General features: G+C 28.7%; 2 protein-coding genes across 3 annotated transcripts in view; one reads left to right on the top strand and one right to left on the bottom strand.

Annotated features, from left to right (window-relative positions):
• The window catches only part of LOC107438242 (growth arrest-specific protein 2), a 193,436-nt gene that overhangs the window by 152,964 nt on the left and 17,108 nt on the right, over positions 1–23,364 (bottom strand). For both annotated transcript variants that reach the window (XM_071179981.2, XM_071179984.2), the window contains exons 2-3: positions 17,125–17,254; positions 13,978–14,113 (exon numbers count right to left, since the gene is read on the bottom strand). The gene's annotated coding sequence lies outside the window, so the exon portion shown is untranslated. The remainder of the gene's footprint in view (positions 1–13,977; positions 14,114–17,124; positions 17,255–23,364) is intronic.
• On the top strand, positions 1,162–13,267 carry LOC107438235 (uncharacterized). Its single transcript, XM_016050464.5, has 11 exons — positions 1,162–1,637; positions 2,255–2,457; positions 3,292–3,481; positions 5,319–5,450; positions 5,535–5,656; positions 6,295–6,465; positions 7,325–7,481; positions 8,369–8,532; positions 9,266–9,443; positions 11,596–11,833; positions 12,948–13,267. The coding sequence occupies exons 1-11, from the start codon at positions 1,487–1,489 to the stop codon at positions 13,093–13,095; spliced, it is 1,854 nt and encodes a 617-aa protein (XP_015905950.4). The 5' UTR covers positions 1,162–1,486; the 3' UTR covers positions 13,096–13,267.

Below are 23,364 nucleotides of genomic sequence, written 5' to 3'. Positions count from 1 at the left end.
ATTCGTTACAATATAGAGGGAGATATTTAGCCTCATAACAAAAGAATATGTACAAAATTGCACACATCTTTGCAAATTCGTTACAATATAGAGGAAGTAGAACATTTTTCTGAGTAAAAAAGATTCTTATTTTAATGAATTTCAATGATAGATCCGATACTATTAGTACTGTACATGAATCAATTTTTCACTAATTTTTTATCATTGAAAATGTAATAGCTTACCCATTGGCATGATATGTTTATAAACTGTTGAAAAAAAATAGATTTATTAAATGGTGTTTAACCTTTCTGAAAAAATATTAGTAAGTTAATGGACTAAAGCAATTCTCCTCAACCTTTTAATTGCCGTGAACCGTTCAATGTTTGACAGTTTTATCACAACCGGCCGAGAGGGGCGGACGTTGATTGCTTATATTTCAGATGGTTTTGATTTAGGAATTTTTTCTTAATTGTATTTAAACAAGCCTACAAAACAAAATATAATTATACGCGGTGGTGTTGGTGCAGCTTTAGGTGACGTCTTTAGCTCCCAGTTAACTTCTCGTCCTTAAAAAGTCGTACAAAATCGTAAAAAATAAAAAAATACGATACATTAAATAAAAAGGAAAAATGTAAATGTAGAAATGTAAATGTAAAAATTTAAACGTAAAAATGTAAATGCAAAAATGGAAATTCAAAAATGGAAATGGTTAAATGGAAATGGAAAAATGGATTAGTGTTTCTTGGGTGTCCCGGCACCATTTGATCCACAGACCAATACAGGTCTGCAGACCAACGGTTAAGGACCACTAGGTTAAAGGACTTTATACAGAATGTTTTCTATTAAATGATTATAAAGTATGAGCAGTGACTTTTTTACGGAATTGTTTAAACGGCATTCGATAATGGAAAATCAACAATTGGTAGTTGTTTCAGCTGCCTTTTCCTTAATCTTTGTCAAATAATTTACTTGATTTTGTCATAATTTGTAATTCGTTTTGTTTAACAGGAAAAAGACTTCAAAAATATACACCACAGATTTCAACACCGTTAAAGTAATTCTACTGAGAATTTAAAAATATTTCAGCATCGCAAATTAAATTTTACAGCTGGACAAATTTTGTACTCAAACAGCAACTAAATGCAAATAATTTTCAACCCATGAAGAAAACGATGTTTAACTTCAATCTGTGATGTTAAGACATAAACTGCCAACTAAAATATGGAGAATTTCGAATTTACTTTCGAAATCAACATTTTAATTCAAAAGACACGTGTGCTCAACACTTGGTGTATTGGTCAATGCCCTGTTTAATAGTTCCTTCGAATTTCTACATAATTAACAGCTAAAATATTTCACTTTAAGTATTGTGGAGGACATGAAATAAGAGAATGTTAATGAATTATACTTCAGTATCATATTTTATACGTTATTTCATATATTTAGAGCTTTCAAAGGAAAGGAACAAATTCATATTATCAGATGCTACTCATGAGAATCGAAAATGGGCAATCTAATTGGAAATGCTGTATCATCAGTCACATCAGTGACTGTACCTCCATTGATTAGGATTATTATCCCCCTCTTAATCACGTTAGCTATTTATAATCCAAAAACAACAAATAATTTTAAATCGAAGTATGATTACATAGTAGGTAAGTAATATTTCTATCTGCAGTTTTTTTTTCCTTTACGTATGAAATTATGAAATAATAAGAGAAAAGATGTAATAATTAGAGTATTCTTTTTTATTTGAAATTTTAATACTCAATCAATTGCTTAAAAACTGCCGTGTTAAAAAATGTTTACTTTTGTACCATAATCTTTTAGATAATTTTTAAAATTTTTTAAATTAATTAGTTTAAATTTTTTTTCCAGTTGAATTCTATTATATTCATAAAAATAATTTTTTCTTGCAATTGAAGGAGTTAGATGTTACTTAGGTGATTCTTTTGATAAATAAACAAATATATAAAAGTCAAACTTCATTCAAAATTAATAAAGTGACATATACACCCTCTGCTTTATTTCAATTCACTAATCTCGCTGAGGAATTTCCGTGAATAGTTAAAGAAAGAGATATTAGTGATTGCTGTCTTTAAGTTCACTTCCAAAGAGTTTATATATTTCAGACAGAGATATTTAGATAGTCTTGAGTAAAATTTAGTAGAAAAAATCATCAGAAGTGTGTTGTTTAACATCAGTATTAAATGTAAAAGGGTAAAAAAAAAAGACGGTTAATGATATTTTAATAGCTAATTTCTTTCCTTAGTTGGAGCAGGAGCAGCAGGTTCTGTGATAGCAGCTCGGCTTTCTGAAGATCGTTGTGTATCAGTACTACTTCTTGAAGCCGGTCCAAAAGCCATTCCACTAACAGAAGTACCATCCTTTTCATTTTTTACTCAAAATAGCCCTAATGATTGGGGATACAAAACTGTACCACAAAAGAGGGGAGCCCTATTTCTACTTAATCGCGTAAGTGAATATGTTTCGAATAACTAAATTTAAGTTGTTTAACTAGCTATCGTACAGCAATATAATTTGATAAGGATACAAAACAATTTTTTTTCAACTGAGGCAAACTAGCGGCCAAATTAACATTATTATTTAACTTGGTGAATTAAAATGCTTATCTAACGTACGTGATACATTATTACACATAAAACTTTTAATTTGAATCTAAAATAACAGAATTAAATTTTTTTAAAAATTAAATAACGTAAGAAAAACACTTGGCTTAAAAACACATGCATTTTTAATTGTAAATAATGTGTAAAAGCACTTTACACATTATTTTAACATAGAAAGCTTAGCAGTTATGGTTTAAAACAAAAAAAGAAAAAACGTTCTCAACCATAACATAATTGAACGTATAAGCATAAAAGTTTTTTAAAAACTTCGAGTAACTTTTTCATTAAGTCTTTAAGTTTTAAGTTTAATTTACATGGTAATTTTAACTCCTTTAATGGAACTTCAAATGTTTATGCAACTCATCAATTGCCCGATACACAATAATACATGCGAGTACCTGAAAAGGTTTTAAGTGAACTCTTTATACATCCATAGCTTACTACCAGCACAGAGTTTAGACCTAAAGGTTCTTTACAAACAACCATTTTAAACTTTCAAATTCTTATTTAAAAATGAAATTAGTAGTTTAGTATAAAATTGCTGTTTAGAAATACAATAAACAGAGACAGTATTAAATCATTGTATGGTCTCTATAGTGTGATTGTTTTGTTTCATAGATTTAACAACGCAATTTTATTGTTTTTTTAATATGCCTTCCTAACGCTTAAGCTTTTACAGCAAATGGTAACTCCAAGAGGCAAAGGATTAGGAGGGTCAACTTTGTTGAATTATTTTATGTACGTGAGAGGAAACCGCCGTGATTACGATGGTTGGGCAAAGCAAGGAGCTACCGGATGGTCCTGGAAAGATGTCTATCCATACTTTCTCAAATCTGAAGGCAACACAGATCCAAAGATCGTTGCAGATGGTATGAATAAAATTTGTAGAAATATAAAGAAAGAAGTTGTTCTCTGAGTAAAAAAATGAGTAAATGTTGACTTCCAGTACTGTGCGAATTAGCTGGATTCGCGGTAAGAAGTTGAATCATGATTCCGTCTAAGTTGTGTGATATAATTACGTAACTAAATATTATCACAGGAGCGAGTGTAATATTAGTTATTCGATCACTTGAATAATTAATATCGTAATTGCTCAATTAACAACTTGCTTCTTTCTTCGACAATATGGTTCAATCTGATTGTCCATTCATACATAAGAAAAAAATTTAAAAAAATGCAAAGTCTTAAAATTTGACTGAGTTGTAGGAAAAAAGCCCTGAATAACTAACTAAAAATCCGAGATAAAAACAAGAGAAGAAAATTTAGTGTTGTCCTTCTATATATATATAACGTCATTCAATTTTTACAAACAGCAATTGGTTCAAGTAAAACAAAAACGTAATATGCAATATGAAGTACATTCCAACAAAATACTGCTGCTAAGACCACTGCTCACAACATTTGTCCTAGCAATTCAGCTTGAAACTTTTGTCCAATAAGAAAACAATATAGTTAAAATAGACACGTGGTGAGAAAGATGACCACAGTGGAAAGTACTCCATCTAACTTCCAAGAGTAAAAATTTTGTATGCATATTTCGTTTTCTAATAAACTTTTTTCTTATATTTGTTGCTTGGGCAATGATATCTTGTAACAAATTCGGACGATATTTTCATATTTCATGCCCAAATCTTTTTAACAGCGTAGTTTAAATTGATAATAGTATTTTTTTTTTACGTGTGGCATGTTGATTTCGAAAATGTTAGTTGAATAATTTATTTACAGTAACTATAAGAATCAACAATAGTACTATACAACTTACTAATAAGCGAAATGAAGGTAACGAATTCCAAATCCGCATTTCACTGCTTCTTTTCTCTGTAAGCAATTTTATGAAATATTAACTTTGTTCCAAAAAGAAAAAAACTTTTGTTTTTAGCTTTTTTAATTTTGTTGCAGCAGAAACAAATTTCTAATTTCGGAGGGATCATAAATTTGTATCTACTATAATATCTATATTTTTAGTTTCATCCGAAATCATAAGATCAGTACGAATCCGATACAATTTTATTTCTTACTCAACTTGGTGAAAAAGGGTTTCTCAAAATCGAGCGAAATTGAGTCAAAATAGTCGAATTCGAAATTCCTATGTGTTCACAAATGAACTTCATTTTAGAGAAAATTGCAGTTTCAGAAGTGATGTGGGTGGAAAAATGCGAGAGAGATTTGTTTGTTGAATGTAGAGAGGATTCGAACAAAGGACCTCCGGATTTTCGGTAGGACGCTCTAGGTACCATAGCTGTGCGCCTTAGCCCAGTAGGAGTTAGGAAGCTTTATAGTGTTGCCACAGTAATGACACATCATGCCATGCGGCGACTATTATTTGACAATTATTTGATTCGGAGCTATATTGATACATTTTTACTCATTTTACAGTGAAAAGTAGTAGTTATGTACCAGAATTTCTAAGTTTAAAGACATAGATACTACGATTCAAAAAGATACTTTTCACATATATACAAAAGAGTAAATTTCTACTCTCTCAGCAAGGAATGAGTCAAAAAGAATGAAATTTTAAAGTATAACAGTGATAAATCGTGATTCTTAAGTATTTACTATTAATCTGATTGCTTTTGACTAGATCGAAAATTTAAGTAATACTTTTATAATTTTATTTAGTAGCTCCTTTGTGCGTATACTTGCTGTTGTATGCTGTTGCTTCATGGAATATTTTTAAATACAAAAGAACTACTTTTATCATTTAAGGTTACCATAACACAAGTGGTCCCCTGACAATTCAAAGTGCCCAGTGGAGCACTCCACTGATGGAAGCATGGAGAAAAGCAGCTGCCGAACGTGGATATGAATATAGAGACATTAATGGAGAAAAGCAAACCGGTAATTCACATAATTATTTTTCTTTGTATATTTTTAATAAAGCTATAACGAATCGAATTAATTATTATTTCTTTTTCTGTAAAGGATTTTATAAAATACAAGGATTTTTGAGAAATGGTCGAAGATGCACCACATCCAAAGCCTTTCTAATACCTGCACAAGATCGTCCGAATTTAGACATTGTTACTGATGCTTTAGTCACAAAGGTACGAAATAAGCAAAATCAGTTTAATGTTGGTGTAAAAATGTTTTTTTAGTTTTTGGTGGTAACAGGCCTACTTAATGGTGTTTTTCGAAACTCTTTCATGAAGAAGGGAATGCTTAAGTTTAGTTACTTAAACTGAAATAAAAGTTATAACTTAAAATTATACATACATTGCAGTTACCGCAAGTCATCTTTAGAAAAGACAACTCTAATATTTCGAAAATTATTCAACTTTACTAAAATTTAAGAATTTGGCTGGATGAAAATTCATAAAATCAATGAACAATTCCCATATTTTTTAACATTTCATGGGTTCAAACAATGTAGCGTTTCGGTAACTTTTTAATAAGCTTTAAAAAAGTTCATAAATAGTTCATACACGCTTTTAAGTTTTAGAAAATGTTGTCTTTTATTCACATCAACATTTTCAGTAATTTTTGTAACTATCCTTAAGAACATTGTTCGGGCATGGACATGATTTAATTTAGTGGTCAATAACAATCATTCAATAAGAGTTTTATAATATACGTTATTTCGTGTAAAAATTGAGACTTCTAAAAACAGTCTTAATGAAATTGATAAAAAATGCATACTTAAATTGATTGCTAATTAACATATACATATGATTATTGTTTATAGGTATTAATAGACAGAAATAAGAATGCATACGGAGTGAAATTCCAAAAAGATGGAAAAGATCATGAAGTTCATATTAACAAAGAAGTTATTGTGAGCGGAGGAACCATAAATTCTCTTCAACTTCTGATGCTTTCAGGAATCGGTCCCAGGAAACACCTCGAGGCAAAAGGGGTGAGCCTGTTTTAACTATTTTATATTTATTTTACTTTTCCGAAAGACTACGGGGCCAGCGGTTGTGGGTTCGAATCCCACCGTAGTCATGTATGTAACTTTCTTTTTCTCTTTGTGTTCTATGTCCTTTCTTTTGTGTGGTTGTGTGACCCGCTCTATAAGCGATTTGTGCTTGTATGACGTGGGCGATGGTACTCCAGCTTCGTGGCTTAGCCACAGTGCCCTCTGGGTAATGATTAGAGAGTAGCAATTTTGACATTTGTGAGGCCAATGGGAAATAGATCCGAGTGAAAGAATTTTTGAAAGCCATTTGAAAGATAACTAAAGGGCCAGCGAGAACAAGCGCTTTGTACAGATTTAAATACAGTATTTTAAAAATACATAATTCATGTAATTGCAGTTAAATGATTGAGCAAATTGATGGTAAAAATCTGCTGCTATAAGTTCCGAATCGTAAATAAGTACATATTTATAAAAAATTACAAAAAAATTGTAGCTATTTATAATGAGGTATGCTTTTTACGTAAGAAAATATAAGTTTATGACTAATTGCTTTATGCCTGTAGTTTTTTTCTCTTTTTTTTGCAGAAGTTTTTCTCTTAATAAATTATAAATATTTTCAGTGTTATGTTATGCTAAAGTGACGGTTCACATTCAAAGCTCCTAACAAATTTTATTTCTTCATGCTAAGGCAACTAATAGTTATAGAATTAAAGGAAATTTCATAAATTTCATATATTTCGTCCGAAGTAAATATTTACATTAATCAATAACTTAAAATTTTATATTTTTCTTTGCCTCAAATTTCGTGATTGCTGACGTTTAAAGCTGACGTCTAATTTGAACTTTTTCCTTTCAGATACCAGTAATTGAAGATTTACCTGTAGGAGACAATTATCAAGATCATGTAGGTACTTTTTTCTTGAATTTTGAAGCAACAGGATCAAAAGATACAATTCAACAAATTTTTAGCAGACCAATTGGTAGTCTGATTGATTACAATTCAAAGGGAACAGGTGAGATAAAAGAGCTAAATCTGTCAAATAATTCTTCAATATATGTTATTTATTTTATAACCGTTGTTGAACAGCCGAATCAATGTTTTTGGGTTTATGACAACTAATGTTCAACTCCGTAGCCTTGTAATTTTGAGCCCAATCCAAAAAACAAGGGATCTCCTGGATCAAGTATTGGGAGAAATTTTTCATGGAACTGACCAACAGTTGCTTTACATGGAGAGGAAAACCACGAAAGCCTCTCACGGTTACTTCTCTAATTTTTAACTTTCCAAACGTTCAAGCAACAGAATTTGATTCTCAGTAATGATTTGAAGGGAGTTTTTGGAAGCGCAGCTTTTACAGCTAAAAATTTTTCTTCCTTTATTTAATATAATTTAATTTTACAGTCAATTGCTTAAAAACAAATATACTTTGAAAAAAAAATCTCTAATATTTATAAACTGTTTCATAAACAGAAGCTTTTTAACTTTTTACACCTTAACTTTGAACCTAGGCAATTTTTTTCTGCTCATTTGTTAAGTATTAAGGTAATAATAATATTATTATTATGAAAGACAATCACTGTAAAAAATTATCCATCTAAAGATTCGGGCGTGAAATGACTAAATAAAGTGTTACACGGTTAGAACTGTCGAAAAAACGGAAAACTAATTTTTTTAAACAATAGTCGAAATGTAAATATTTAAATCTTTTTTTATAGAATGGAAGTTGAAGTGAGATATAATAATAGATTAAACAAAAAAAAAAGGCTAAATGGCAAATATAATTATTATGGACCATAATTATAGATCATATTATAGGCCATAATTATAGACTTTTAATGCAGTTTTACTGCAATCTGATTATACAACTTTCATCAGCACTAACTTTTATTTAAATTGCAGGGCCTTTTGCTAGCTTCAATGGTATAGAAGGTCAAGCTTGGGTCAATTCTAAATTCAATGATCCTTCTCTTGATTGGCCTGATTTAGAGATTCATTTAGAAGCTTTCTCACCTACGTCTGATGCAGGATTAGTATCCGGACATTTGTTGGGTATTCCGCAAAAAGTATACTTATTATGTCTAATTTAAAATTATAAAACATTATTAGCTCTGACGCAATTTTATTTGAATCCTTAATAGAAAATGATAACTATCTTTTTTTTTGTTGTAAACTCAGAATTAATAAATAAAATTTGTAAATTATCGAGACAGATTGCGAGCTGAGGGACTTGAGGTTAAAAAAGTGATAACCTTTATTTTTGAAGTTTAGAGATAAACAGATATAGGGAGATAATAATATAGAATATTATTGTTTGACAATAATATATTTTCATAGATTATTAAATTCCATCATTCAAAACTATTACATATATTAGAAATATTAGTTATTGCTAAAAAAATTACTTAAGTAGCAAGGAAACTCTTGTTGGATATTATTTACGGTATTAAAGTGGAAGTTTTTGTAAGAAGAGGATTATTACTTTTCCCTCCCGAAGTCTTCACTATTGTAGACTTTGTTATACATGACTTAAGCAACTTAATAAGAAAAAAAAAGAAATCGACTTTTTATTATAACAACAGCTAAGGATATGAAATTATCTTTAAACTCTGCAGCCTTCAAATGTCAAACAATACTATGGTTTTTTACTTCTACAAAGAAATTGTCATTAATTAAAGTAATGTATAAGAAATATCTTGAAAATTCATTGATTTTTCTGGCTTAAAATTTTAGCGTAATATTATAAAGTAATATTATAGCTTTCTGAAATATATTCATGTCATATTTTTCTTTGGATAGGTGATCAATCAGGTCTACCTTCCATATCTGGGAAAGCATACTTTCACGATGTTCTCATGCTTCCTGAGACCTTTCAGCAGAGGAACTGTAAGGCTTGATACAGCAAATCCTAATGATTATCCTCTCATAGATCCTAACACTTTCGCAAACGCAAGCGACATTGACCGAGTACAGGCAGGTAAACATAAAAATAAAGTTTATCTACATTGCAAGGAGGAAAAAAGTAGCTTTGCTAGGAAAACTAACTTTAACTTTTTACTTAATGGAAAAATTTGAATTTATTATTAAAATATGCAATGACGTTACAATTATTATAATGTAGTAAATTTTGCCAATGGAAGCATCCTCTTCAATAGAGAGCATATAAAATAATTAAACTGCTACGTATGAAATCAACTTACGTCAAGATGAAATACGAAATCAGTCCTTTCAAAAAGTGAATTATGTGTCACTGTAAAAGCCCAAAGTCTGATAAAACCTAATTTCTCCAGGTAAAACCAAAGATTTACCAAAGTGGGTGTTTAAAAGTCTGAAATATGCTTTAATATCCTAAGTCTTACGCATTTTTAGATTTGTTGATTTCATGACATTTAATAATATTTTTATCAGAAACTTTCATTTTGTCAAAAAAGGGTTAAGTAAGGTTTTTCGAATTCTCAAAATGTATACATTACCCTACAATAATGGATACTTTAAGTTTTTAAACACTTTTGTTTTTAAAATTTTTTAAAATTTCTCAAGAAATACCTCGATAATTGTTTTATAAATTGAGAGGTGTTAAATGATGCAGTTTCTCATACGTATCAATTAGGTTTGAAGCTGTCAGCTAATCATGGGACCGGCAATGAATTAAGAATGAAAAATGGTGTTTTTGAACACCTTTTCTTAAAAGTATAGCAATAAGCTTTTACCTTGTATCAACTACTTTGGTTATCATATGCAATAAATGTTTGACTGAATTAATTCATAGAGATATGAACTATTTCATAAAAAAACAAAATTTTTTGCTCTATGCTTTTTTACTGTAATAGTAGAAATAGTCAACAAAATTTTCTTGGAATATTTTTTAATTACTTGAAATTTGAAAAAAATCGTTGGAAATTGCACACTATATAATAATTCTTTCATACTGTGCATGAGTGGAAAACATTACGTAATTCTGTTTTGAATCTTATTTGGTGCTTTATGAAAAAATACTAGAGCACTTTTCCAAACAGTTTTTATAATCTCTGAAAAGAAGTTTGGAATGATATGGTGTTTTTCACACTTTTCAATTTGTATCATGAAGTAAGATTCATTAAAAATGGCAATAGGAGGAATTATGCCTTATTAAATTACGTTTTATTTTGCGCTTTTTCTTCTCTTATACCTCTCTGTTCAATCAATTATTATAGGGTAGTATCTTTTGCTATTGAATATGCATATCACCATGAACATTTAAGCTGGGAATATGAAAGTTTAAACAGTTATTGCATTTGAAAACCAAAGTAATCGATACGAATTGCAAGTTTATAGGTGCATTTTCTGACATAGAGTGTTTCCCGAACGAAGTTTATTGCTTGTTCCTTTAAAATTTTGAAAGCTTTAAACTTTTTTGATAAATATGAGAAATCGCATTACTTGAACACCTCAAAAGTTATAAAATCTTAGTATTTTTAGTATATCTTAGTATAAAATAGTATAATCTTAGGTATTAATATTGGTATCGGTATTAATTCGGTATTAATATTGACCCATAGTAATCTTAGTATAAAATCTTAGTATTTTATCTTAGTATTTCATGAGAAATTTGAAAAGAAAAAAAAACGACAGAAACTAAACGTGTTTCTTTTTTGTAGGGTAGCGTGAATAGATACCTCATAAATTGTTTATATTATAGACTGAACTAGACAATGATTACATTTTTGAACTAAAGACGATTAATTTCAACTGAAAAAAATTTTATTCACAGAATAATTATTAATATTTATGATCTGTATTAAAAAAATTTTTCAAGTGATCTTGACGAGAAAAAAAAATTATGAAACATTTTCTTCGATGGCATTCAAATTTAAAAGCATTTTTTTAAAATTCAGATGCTGATTACTTTAAGAAATTTAGCAATTCTTGTATATAAAATCGGATCGTTTTAAACGATTTTATAACGGAATTTCTGAAAGAATTAGTTTTGGACATTTCATGTAATTTATTTATGTGTAATTTATTTATATATAGTACAATTCAGTTGAATGTACCGTTTCAAAACAAAGTTTTAAATCTATATTTCATTTAGTCCTTCAAAAGATAATTTACAAATCAAAACACTTAATTCTATCTTTTCCTTATTACAGTGCTGCAAGAAAATGTGGATATTGTCACTAAAACGAATGCTTTCAAGGAAATTGGTGCAAAATTATTTGAAACGAAATTTCCTGGATGCGAACAATTTGAAGCAAACAGTACGTATTATTCTCCGGAGTACTTAAGATGTATAGCTATTGGTTACACATTCAATCTGTACCATCCAGTTGGTACATGCAAAATGGGAAGTGCCGATGACAAAACTACAGTTGTCGATCCACAGTTAAAGTAAGATTATAAAATTATTATTTTTTTAATCTTTTGCATATTATTTACATTATCTATTTTATTTAAAAAATTCTAATTTCGAGGACAGAAATTCCAAAAAGATAAGTTTTTTAATTTCATTTTCGACCATTGAAGTTAAAGGAAGTTAACGAATTTTGAATACCATAGTTTCATCACCACCAACTAGATTTTCCTATAATTAGAGATACTTCATTTAAACTTGAAAAGTCAATTCATTGAAAATTCCAAATCATGGAATGAGTCCATGCTCAATGAAATTATGACAAAGAAATTTCTAGCATTATTTTTCCACAACCAAAAATTGAGACACGTACTTTTTTCTTTCACAAACATAGGTAATAAAAGCAATTTCAAAAATTTATTTTAATTGCTTTTTTTTTCAAATTTAATTTTAATTTATTTTAGCTTTAAAAAAGCCGAAGATATATTAGAAATTTGAGCTTTGTGTCTTACCGAACTATGAAGAACATTTCATATCTGAAAATATGATGTCTAACTAAAAAGATTTGAAGAATCCCATTACAGTTTTAAAAATAACATTTAAATGACTGAATAGGTGTTTAAAATTCTTTTAAGATAAGGGTTTATAAAAATTCTTTTAAGGAACGAGCAAATACTGTTTTTAAGTGTCTAAATCTTTAAAAATGTTAAAGTATTCATAATTTTTATTTGCAAAACTGTATCTAATTTGGTCTAGTCTCTTAAGAAAAAAATCTAAGCAATATCTAAAATCCTTTGCATCATTTAATTCATTTTTAAAACTGTAAACTGTAAAAAAAATTGAATCCAATTACAGTAAAAAGCACTGGCACTTTTGGAGCGAGCAACATCTGCTAAATCTATTTTTACCGAAAAGTTTGATACCGTAATTTTTACAATTATATTTATTTAAATACAGTGATTTGGTGATTTTACGGTAAATACAGTGAAAAACATGGAGTATCAGATTTATATCAGCTGGTACTTTTTACCGTTAATTTGATCAGAAATGTATCATATCGTACTGCCAAATTTTGCTTTGGACATTTCTATTCCTCACATTTAATATTTTATGTAGTGCAAATCTCAATGATTTTTTTACTTATGAATTTAGGGTTAAAGGAATAAGGAATTTGCGAGTGGCAGATGGATCCATCATTCCGAATCAGGTATCTGGAAATACTGAAGCACCAATCGTCATGATTGGAGAAAAATGTTCCGATATGATCAAAGCAGACAATCCTGATAGGAATAATTGTTAACTAATTGAGAGAGAATGCTTTCAAGTTAAGTTCAAGCTTTTTGAATCTGATGTTTTATCTAGGTAAAAGTGTTTTTTTTCTCCCTTTTTTTATAAAATTGTGACGAAAATCGTTTTCTGTTGTAGAAAAAATTATTTGAAAGAAGAAAATAAAAACGCTTGTTTTATCATAATGACTATATAACTCAGAAAAAGAATATCGTGATAACCTGATATCTGATAAATTTGTTGCATTTTCTTCATTTTTGTAATTGAATGCATAACTTTTATTTAAATTTTATTCACTTCCGCCTTTTTTATGTACACTTGTTCTATAAACGAAACACTTTATTTGTTATGAAAGTTGAAAATATTTACTTCCAAATTATTAGAAGTTTACGAAGATATTAGATAAGACATCAAAGGAACCAGGTTGATAGCATAAAGAGGTATAATGAAATACAACACTTATAATTTTTTCTTTTTTTTCCACTGCTATTTATGACATGAACTGTAAAGAATTTTGGAACAAATTACAGTATAAAGTAACATCACTTTGGATGCATAATCTTTAAAATCCATTTTACCTTAAAATGTTATACAGTAATTATAACAATAACATTTACTGAGTTCGAATAATTTAATGATTTTTCGGTAATTATAACAGTAAAAAGTATCCAGTTACAGTCTGTTTCAGAGGAAGGCATTGGTCCACATTGGGCTGTCTACCTAACTATGATGATGATGATGAATATTCATTTTATTATCCATGAATATTTTGCACCTTTCTTTTTATTTCAAAATAAATGATATTTTACTATAAATTTGTTTAAATATTTTGAAACAAGCAAACTAATTTATATGGCACATATGTTTTAAATGAGTTAATTAATTAGGTACATACCTTAATAAGTTTTTTCTTCTTTTTAGAACAAATTTTTAGTTTCAGCTTCCTTGAAAATCCATTTTTAACGGAAGAAAAAATTCATAACATGTATATCCATGTAATAGATGTTTTTTAAGTTTCAGAAGCTATGAATCTGCAATAAAACATTTTCCATAAAAAAAATTTGAAAATAATTGAACAATTAAATGTCAAATGGCAAGGTTATAACACTGAGTAGACTAGTGATTTCAAGTCTTAAATTTATGTATCTCAAAATTTCTCAGATTTTTTCACATTTTACACCGCCTTAAACACGATATCTCAAGTTGTTTTTAAAATAATTCTCTACAATTTTTCATGAGTGTTTCTGATTATAGCATATGCTTTGATCTACAGACTAAGAAAAAAAAGTAGAATTTATTATTTATGCATGCTTTTTTCTCAATGACAAGTGCAAAAATTTTTAAAAAATTTCTTTTTTTATCTACATTGATCCGTAACTCAGTTATATATAGCTCTTGTTCTTAAGATAATAGTTCGAAACATAATTGATAACCTTCTAATTGAAATCCCCGAAGGATTTTTTGTTTTGGGGGATAGAAAGTTCTTCCTAATTTTTTCCTAAAAATGGTCATTTAAAACAAAAATAAAATAATATTAATTTTTATTGCCAGTTTTATAAGTTTTTACACATTATAAAACAAATAAACTAGTTTCCGAAATTTTATATTAATATTTTAAAAAAAAGTTGTCTAAACTAATCGGATACCTAAACAAGAAATTAAAATGGAAATAAGCTGTAATGAATTAAATTCATATACAAAAATGGAACGGAATAAAATGTAATGTATTATTTAAGCATTCGTTAAGATTCATTTGCGTACTTTATAAAATATGTTGCGCAAACAAAAAATTTAATTTATCTGTTTAGATTTTTTTAAAGCTATCTCTACAAGAAGGGTTATGCACTGATGCTTTCTCGCAGTCACGAAAACATTTTCAGGAGTAACAGAAATAGTTTTCTCTTGCAATATAAAAATGAGAATACTACATTTGGATCATTTTCTACAAGTTAATATTTTTCCCTGATAAAAAAAAAAATTTCAATATCTTTAAAATATTAAAGTAAGAAAGACAAAATTTTTAAAATTCACTTATTCAAGCTATTAAGTTTTTGAGCCTCGGTAACTCAGTGGTTAAAGACACTGAACTTTTATCGTGAAGTTCTGGGGTCCTCTGCGTACAATTTAAGAAACAACGCAAGTTCTTTGCAAGTGCTTCGAGAAGAGAAATTTGATAATTAGCTTTTTTCTAATGCTATGAACTATAAATCGAGTTTCAAAAACTGATAAAACACATTTACTTTTATTTTATTTTTAAATAACTAGTTTATAAAACAAAAATATCAAATATATTAAAATCTCAGTTTTGAATGTATTGTTGCTAAGGTTTATTTTTGTATTACGCGGTATTCCTCATTGTTGGTTTTAAGCCCATCAGTTTCAGATCGATGCTCACAAACTTATCTGAGATATTAAAAGGCCACTATCCTCGAGATCGTAGATTTTAAGTTAAATTTTTAATTTATATTTTCTTGATATATATTTGTACTTAAAGAACTTTTGATGATGCAATTTTATTAGACAGCACAATAACTATTTAAAAAATGGAAAATAAAGAGGTCGCTTTCTTAAATTAGAACAAATAGTGCATTATGCTTTTTAAAACTTAAGAATTTTTAAGAGCAACTTTATAGCAACAAAATGATGCGATTTGTGATTTTAAGTACGCAATTTAAAAATTACACGTTTCTCAATTTTATACTTTTTTGAAATCTCAAATTTATTACAATTTAAACTGATGAAAACAGGTTTGGATGACGCTACAAAATTTTTCAACATTAATTGCATAAAAACAAAGATACTAATAAAAGCTCTCAAAGTTGGCAAGTGTACATTCTTTAATTATCTATCAAAAACTGTTGATTGCAAAACTGAATTGGCATTATTTTGTCAGAAAAAATGTATAGAGAAACTGAAGTACCTTTACTCTTTATATCTTAAATAGTGATTGTGCATGTCAATTATATAAATATGCATTTCGTTATGGATAAACGTGATAAGGAAGAAATAAATTGGTGAACAATAAATTAATATTTTAATGTAGATTAAATACTTTAATGTAAATAGAAAAATATTTAAAATAAATCACGATTTACTTTACAAAATGTACTTTTGTCTTCATTAACACACGACATCCAAAAAGTATTAACAAATAAATATTTCATAAAACTGAAATAAAAAGGATAATTACAAAGTACTTTATAAATACAATAGAAATCCGAAATGAAAACTATACAGTTTTCAAATTACAAATATATACATAGAAATGTGAATTATAGTTTTCTATATGTTTTTCAGTTTTAATCAATTTAACTAAACACGAAACATGATCCAATAGAACTTTTAGTTTAGAAGTAGCAAGGGTTTTAGTGAATAAAAGTTTTCAATTCAAAAATGTATTCAATTCAAAAATGTATTCATCAACACTTTTTTTCTTAACTTTTTATTCCGTTGACGTTTTTTTTTCTTTCTTATTTCATAAAATTAGTTTAACTTCTGAACAGTTTATTTCATCGTTTTATTTTTTATCTCATTCGATTTTGCGTAAATAAATAGATAAAATTACATAAGAAGTATCCTTCACTAGTCTCCTCAGAGAATATTCAATTTTCTCCCAGATTACCCACATTTTCCCCAGAAATGGGGTAAGTATACAGCCGAGAGTATATTATATCATTTACGATGGCATAACAAAACTTTTTAATAAAAAATCGTGAAATTAATTTTTTTCTTCACAGAAACTGCCTCTTTCTTGCTATAGTTACTGAACTATATGAAGACAATATTTTTAAGAATAAATATGTGTAGGTAGATTAAGCCTTGAGTTTCATTTGTTTCGATTCAGCAATTTTCAAATAATTGCTTAAAGTTTCTCTGATATTTTATTTTCATTCACATTTACAGGATCGCACTTATTTAGTGTTAAAACAAAAATCTCATTAATTACGTATTAAAAATGTTATCAGTAAATTATATGATATATTAACCATGCAATTTATTAAATACTCTAGCATACAATATTAGTTGAAATTAAAATACTGACCTTTAATGACTATTCCATACAATCAAGCTTCTTTTTCCTCCCATTTAAATTTATCCATGGGAGAGAAACTGGAGCTAAACTATGTCATTGAATAATGTTTTCTCATAAAAAGAACAGATGCGCATTTTTCCTATAAAATAAGGAAACAGTAATTAGTTTCTTAATTTTAAACTGTTTAGTAACAATTTTTCTAAAGATTTCTAGGCAGATGTTTAACTCTACAGTGATGAGAGATTTCTTGTTCATCTTCGTCAGTTGAACTATTTTTCAATTTGAACTCGAACAAGTATTTCATTTATGTAAGTAAACCATATCTGCGTGCATTTCAATAATTTTAGTAGGTCACCATAGGCAAATATTGTCTGCCAACGACAGCCAAGAATATTATTTAATCAAGCTATTCCTGGCATACCTGAATGTCAGCTTAATCAAATTTTATTATTCTGTGAACAACCATGACAAGTGCATAAGGATGAAAATGAAAACTTACTAATACAAAATTATTATAAGCTGTATAGAGCTTAGACTGGATAAACAACAATAAGAATTTCCAGAACATTTGAAGAAGAAAAAAATGCTTAAATGTTTCAATTGTTGCAGGAACGATGAAATACGATTTTGTGCTGCATTTGTGACATACAGAAGAAAGTTATGAAGATTAATTGTATCTCTAAAGCTAACTCTCAGCATTATTTTTGACAAGAAAAAATAGAACATGCGTCAATAACGAGGTTTCTCTTCATAAATTCGTGTCTAGTTTGTATAAGTGATTTCATTTTCTCAGTTTTTAAAATGTCAGATATCTAATTTAGTTTTAGGTTGTGATTTAGTAACTTCGGATGTAATTGACGAGTCAATTGAAGTGTTTTTAAATCTATTTTTATTAAAAGGTGAAATAAAAAGAATAACATAGCTGATTTAGGGAAATATATACTATAAAATTGGAAAATTAAGCACAAGAATCAACTTTTGATTCAATGATTAAATGTTGAATTTATTAAAGTTGCAATACTTACGGTTTAAGATGAACTAATTAATAATTTCAATTTACATAACAGTTTCTTTTTGACTTTTTATTACGAAGTCGGACATAGAAACGCAATTTATTTGAAAAATATTTAAAAAGAATGAAGGAGTTGCCTCAATTAAGTAATCCAGAATTGACACTCAGTGTTTGTCTTTTTAAAGGAATGAGATTTAATTAAGCGATTATGGTCACATGTTTATGTTTTTAATATATTTATTCCATAGAGGCATATTTTACTATTTTTCACATTTTTGATTAGATTCTTGATGACTGAAAACCAGGTGAGCAAGATTACTGACGAATTTTTAAATATTTCTTAAATTTTGAAAAGGATATTGCAGATGTAATAAGAAAAAGAACTTAAGATGAATAAAAATTGCTAGGAAATTCTTTCAAATATAATCTCAGGTACTAAAACTATATTTGTAAAATCCTTGAACACATTTCTAACTTTGCTTTTCTACTTACTTATGAGAATAATTCCATTTTTTTTTGGTAATATATCAATTATTTTAAATATGCGACATGTATTCTTACATCTCTCATCTCTTTTATTCGTGTAAAAGAAATTTGAATTTAGATGAAAAAAATAGTGAAATAACAATACTCAATTGTTACTTCTCAAATTAAATGTATATTTTTATAGGGGGAAACAAATTTTTGAGACAGTACAATAGCAATAAATACACATTTAAAATTCAATAAATAATATTTATATGAATATTACTTTTTAAGCTAAAATTCAAGGTAAAAGGTAAATTTCTTTTAATTTTGATTAATTTTGTAGGATGATGTTATGCAACCACTATCAATATCATGTTTCAAGAATGATGTAATTAACTCGAAAATGTCTGGATATTTGCATTTGAACTATTATAAAATGCATCTAGGCAGCTAAAAGTAGAAGTACTTAACTTTTGAATTCATGGAATTTAAACTCCAATTTTCCTCTATCTATTTGCTTCATTTAGCTTTCAACTGGAATGGCAGTGACGTAATTTGAAAATGACGCAATGAGAGTTCGAAAAACCTTCTTATTAATAAAATAATCCCTTTCATTCTCATTCCGCTCTTTAAGCCCTGCTCTCAAACAACCCGCTCTTTTCAAGAAAAAAATCCTCAAGCGAAAATGAATTTAAAAACTCATTACAAATTTCTAATTGGTCAATTTTCGAGAGTATATTGTCGAATCTTTTTACAAATTTCTGTAGAATATGTCTAGTTTTTGCTTTAGCCATAGGAAAAAAAGAAGATGTAGCTTAATTAAATTTTCCATCCTGTTATAATGCATGAAAGTAAGTGTTTCGTGGCGCAACCGCTAAAGCGGGAATATTGCTTCAAACTGAAACATCATTATACATTCATAGTAAAAAAAAATTTAAATTAATAAAATAAAAATAAAGAGAGAGAAATAGACGTAGGTGCAAACTAAATCTGATGCAAAATCCGTAATTGGCTGAGGGAAAAAAAATGAGATAAACGAGATTGCTCGGGATCGTGAGCCCATATTTATCTGGGCGAGGATAATAATAATTGAGAATAATAATTGAAACAGTATTAGTTTGCCAGGTCCAATAAGAGTGATTCCAAACCACCAGATTCCAAATATTTTATAATTTATTTATTTTTTTAATACCAATTCTCCTTACCCGGACAAACGTCTAAGCTTTGAAATAACCGAACAAATATCTAGACATCTAGTTACCGAACCTGGGCTTACATATATGGGCCATGAACCGAACAAACATCTAGGAGACATCTCCTTGCCCCCAAATCAAAAAGTCACTCATATTCTCAATGAGAATACAAATATCGAAATTATCTATGAAACAACACTTCTGGAAAATGTTTTTCGACTTTTTCGGTGCATTCGCATTATTTAGATGATGCTCTTAATTAAGATCAAGCATACATATAGCTTACTCTCAGTGCAATATCCTCTTTCATGACTTGGGTTGGGGGACTAGTTGGTTAAGGGGGCTAGGACTGGGCAATGTTGAGATTTAGGCCTCGCGATGTATTTTTAGTATTGCGTTAATTCGCAATTAGTAAGTAGGTTTTTTAAAAATAAACGTTGCATTTTTTAAAAATTATTTCTCAATACCTAAAGACGTGGATGGCTGCAAAATAGCGGTTAAAAAACATTAATAGGCTGGATTAATTGTAAGAAAAATTAACAGGATTTGCACAACACTTCGATTCATAATCACATTCGGATTCATCATGCCAGTAAAACGATAAGTCACGTCTTAATGTTAATGTTTATGAATAAAACAAGTTTTGTGTTTGCATGATGCTTGTAATAACTAGAAATACAACATAACAAAAACATATGATACGCATGTATTTTTTCAGTATAACTGTCAAAAGCGGGAATTAGAGATTTTTTTCACTGCACAAAATTATAAAACTTTTTTAAATTCCCAAATTTCTTCAAATTTAAATACCTTCGTTGTACACACGTTATTCAAAATGCACCTACGCAAATTAATGTAATGACGAAATAGGCAAATAAAATTACCATAGAGTGGTTTTCACTAATAACCATCGCCTTTTCTATTTCCGTCATAATCATATGACACAACTTCCTATGCATTGGGTGTCGACTTGGACAAAACGAAAATTTCACACAATAAACCCGATTTCGGGTTCAAAAAACACATCACGCATTGATTTATACATGTTTTCATCTTCAATAATTTCCGTGTAACTTAGTGAATTGGAGACAAACTGGGCCAGGATAGCGTCACCCACTACTTCCAACTTAATTTCGCAAAATCACGTGGGCTTACGACGAGAGTGAAAGCATTTTATCAGGGCCTACACCCCTTCCGTATTTACATTAACAGTTAACTCCCCCACTTGGTTTGGGGTGTATCCCCACAAAACTGGAGGAGGGGGGTTTGAAATACTTTTCCGCCCCTCAGGCTTAGAAAGTAGTTATTGTTGATCGACCCAGAGAGAGCAAAAGACTATCAAGAGATATCTCTTGAATCGTAGCTATGGTAACGGTAACCATAGGGATAAAACGGTTTCTTTTTTTAGAACAAAAGATGGAATACTGGGAATAAAAGATTAAAAAATTATTCATTCATATTCTAACGCCTTAAATAAAAATATTTATCGATATATGATATTTCTTTATAAATGATATAATTTAAAATATAATAAATAATATATTTATAAATAATACATTTTAAATATTTTTTTCTATATAAATAATTATTTTAAACAATATATTTTACAATTTAAAATTATAGTTGACTCCACTTTTATAAAATAATATCATCTGTGCAATACTTTATTTTGAAGTACAGTCGTCCCCCCTTAATCGCCCCTCGGATAATCGAATAACCCGCTTATACGAATAAAATTTAATGGAACCAAATCATTTTACATTAAACTAATGTTGAACTTCCCCGTTTAAACGGCTATTTGTTGTTTTTTGCCCCCGCTTAATTGCATAAAGAAGTGGTACTGAAATGAAAAAAAATTTGTCAATTTTAGAGAAATATTTCACCAACTAATATAAAATTTCCCTTTTTCAGTTACAATAGGTGGTCATTTCAATAGGGACTTCTTATTATAGTAGGTGCTTGGGATGAAGTTGAAAAATTAATCAAATCTTGCTGCCAGTTATACATTGAAGTAAACGAAGGGGGTTTTACCCCTCTTTGACTTACTTCACTCACACATCATTTAGTATGTAAAAAAGGGATAGAGTGATTTGTTTTTTTGGTCAAGACTTGTGGTCCCCTCTTGATGCACTGTTAGCTTTGATAAGAAAAAGTTTTAAAAACCTAATACACTAGTGTAAAGAGTGTCTTTTTCTTAAGTGGAATAACGGCTTAATCCAGTGAATAATTTTGAGTTGGTTGCAAGTTGAGCGCGAAAAAGAATGATTTAAATTTATCGGAAAAAAACAATGAATCTTAGAAACAATAAATTTCAAAGAAATCCCCAACTAAAATAGCGCATTAGTTAGGAATTTCTCAAGTTTCAAAGATTAGAAGAAAAAAAAATTCTGCATGTGTTTGAAAGCAATACGCACAAGTTATGAAAATTTTTGTAGAAACAAAAAGGGAATATCTAATCTTGATAAATTGAAAAATTAAACCGGTATAAAAAAGTCTTCAATTACAGAATTTTTCGGATAGGTTTAAATAATATTTTAGTTCCTACATGATACTTTTTACTAACATTGATTTATTTTGCAAATGACAAATTACTGCAAATGACATTTTTTTATGATACTAAGGAAGAAAGTTTTAATTATAATTATTTATTGATCATATAAGTGAGTTTATTTAATCAAACCGCGATACTAAACCATTAAAAAGTAAAATTTCTTGAAAATTCAGAATTTTAGATTGAATATTGCATTCCCCTTTTAATCGAATAACCCGCTTAATAGCATAGATTTGGCTGGAACCGATGGTATTCCTTTAAGCGGGGTTGACTGTAGTTTAAAATGAATAATAATAGCAAATACAGAACATTTCGGATGTATTGCTTTTTATGTCTTTTTTTTTCCATATTTTTTAAACTGTTGTGCAAATTACTACTATATAAAGCAATTGCTATTACGAAATAATCTATAGTACAATAAAAATATTAGTAAATCATAAAGTAATTTACTACAAAAAAAGCAATAGAGCTATCAACTGCTATAGTTCCAAATGATACAAAATAAACTGTGGAGCAAATAACTATTATAGTATAGTATAGTAATAGTATATTATAGTAACAGTATATTATATAGTAAAATATTAAAAACTACTTATAGACTACAATACTACAAAATAAATTTGGATAATGAGGAATAAAGTTCGTAGGCAATGTAAATAAAGGAAAAATAAACTGGCTAATCATCGGTAAGCAGTAAATTAATTTACAATGTAAAATCCTTAAAATGTACCATTAGTAATTTATGGGGACCGGGATAGCCTAGTTTGAAGGATGAATGGGTGTGATGAATAAATAGTTTGTGGATGAATAAATGTTTGTATGAGTGGATCCGTCCTATGAACGGGTGTGACGCATGGGTGTTGCAGAAGTCGAATCTTTGGTCATCACTGGAAAACAAGAACAAGCGCTTTCCTTGCATTAATGGCCTACGTCAACAGCAACAGTAATTTATTTACAAGTCATGAAAAACTAATATTTGCGAAAAGACTGAATTGTTAAAAATTTGACATTTACATCTATTTAAT

This window comes from Parasteatoda tepidariorum, chromosome 1, assembly GCF_982258835.1.
Source record: "Parasteatoda tepidariorum strain Cologne lab strain chromosome 1, Ptep-v5.0, whole genome shotgun sequence".
NCBI lineage: Eukaryota > Metazoa > Arthropoda > Arachnida > Araneae > Theridiidae > Parasteatoda > Parasteatoda tepidariorum.
Note: the sequence above shows the minus strand (reverse complement) of the source record. Positions and strands in the feature narration are given on the sequence as shown.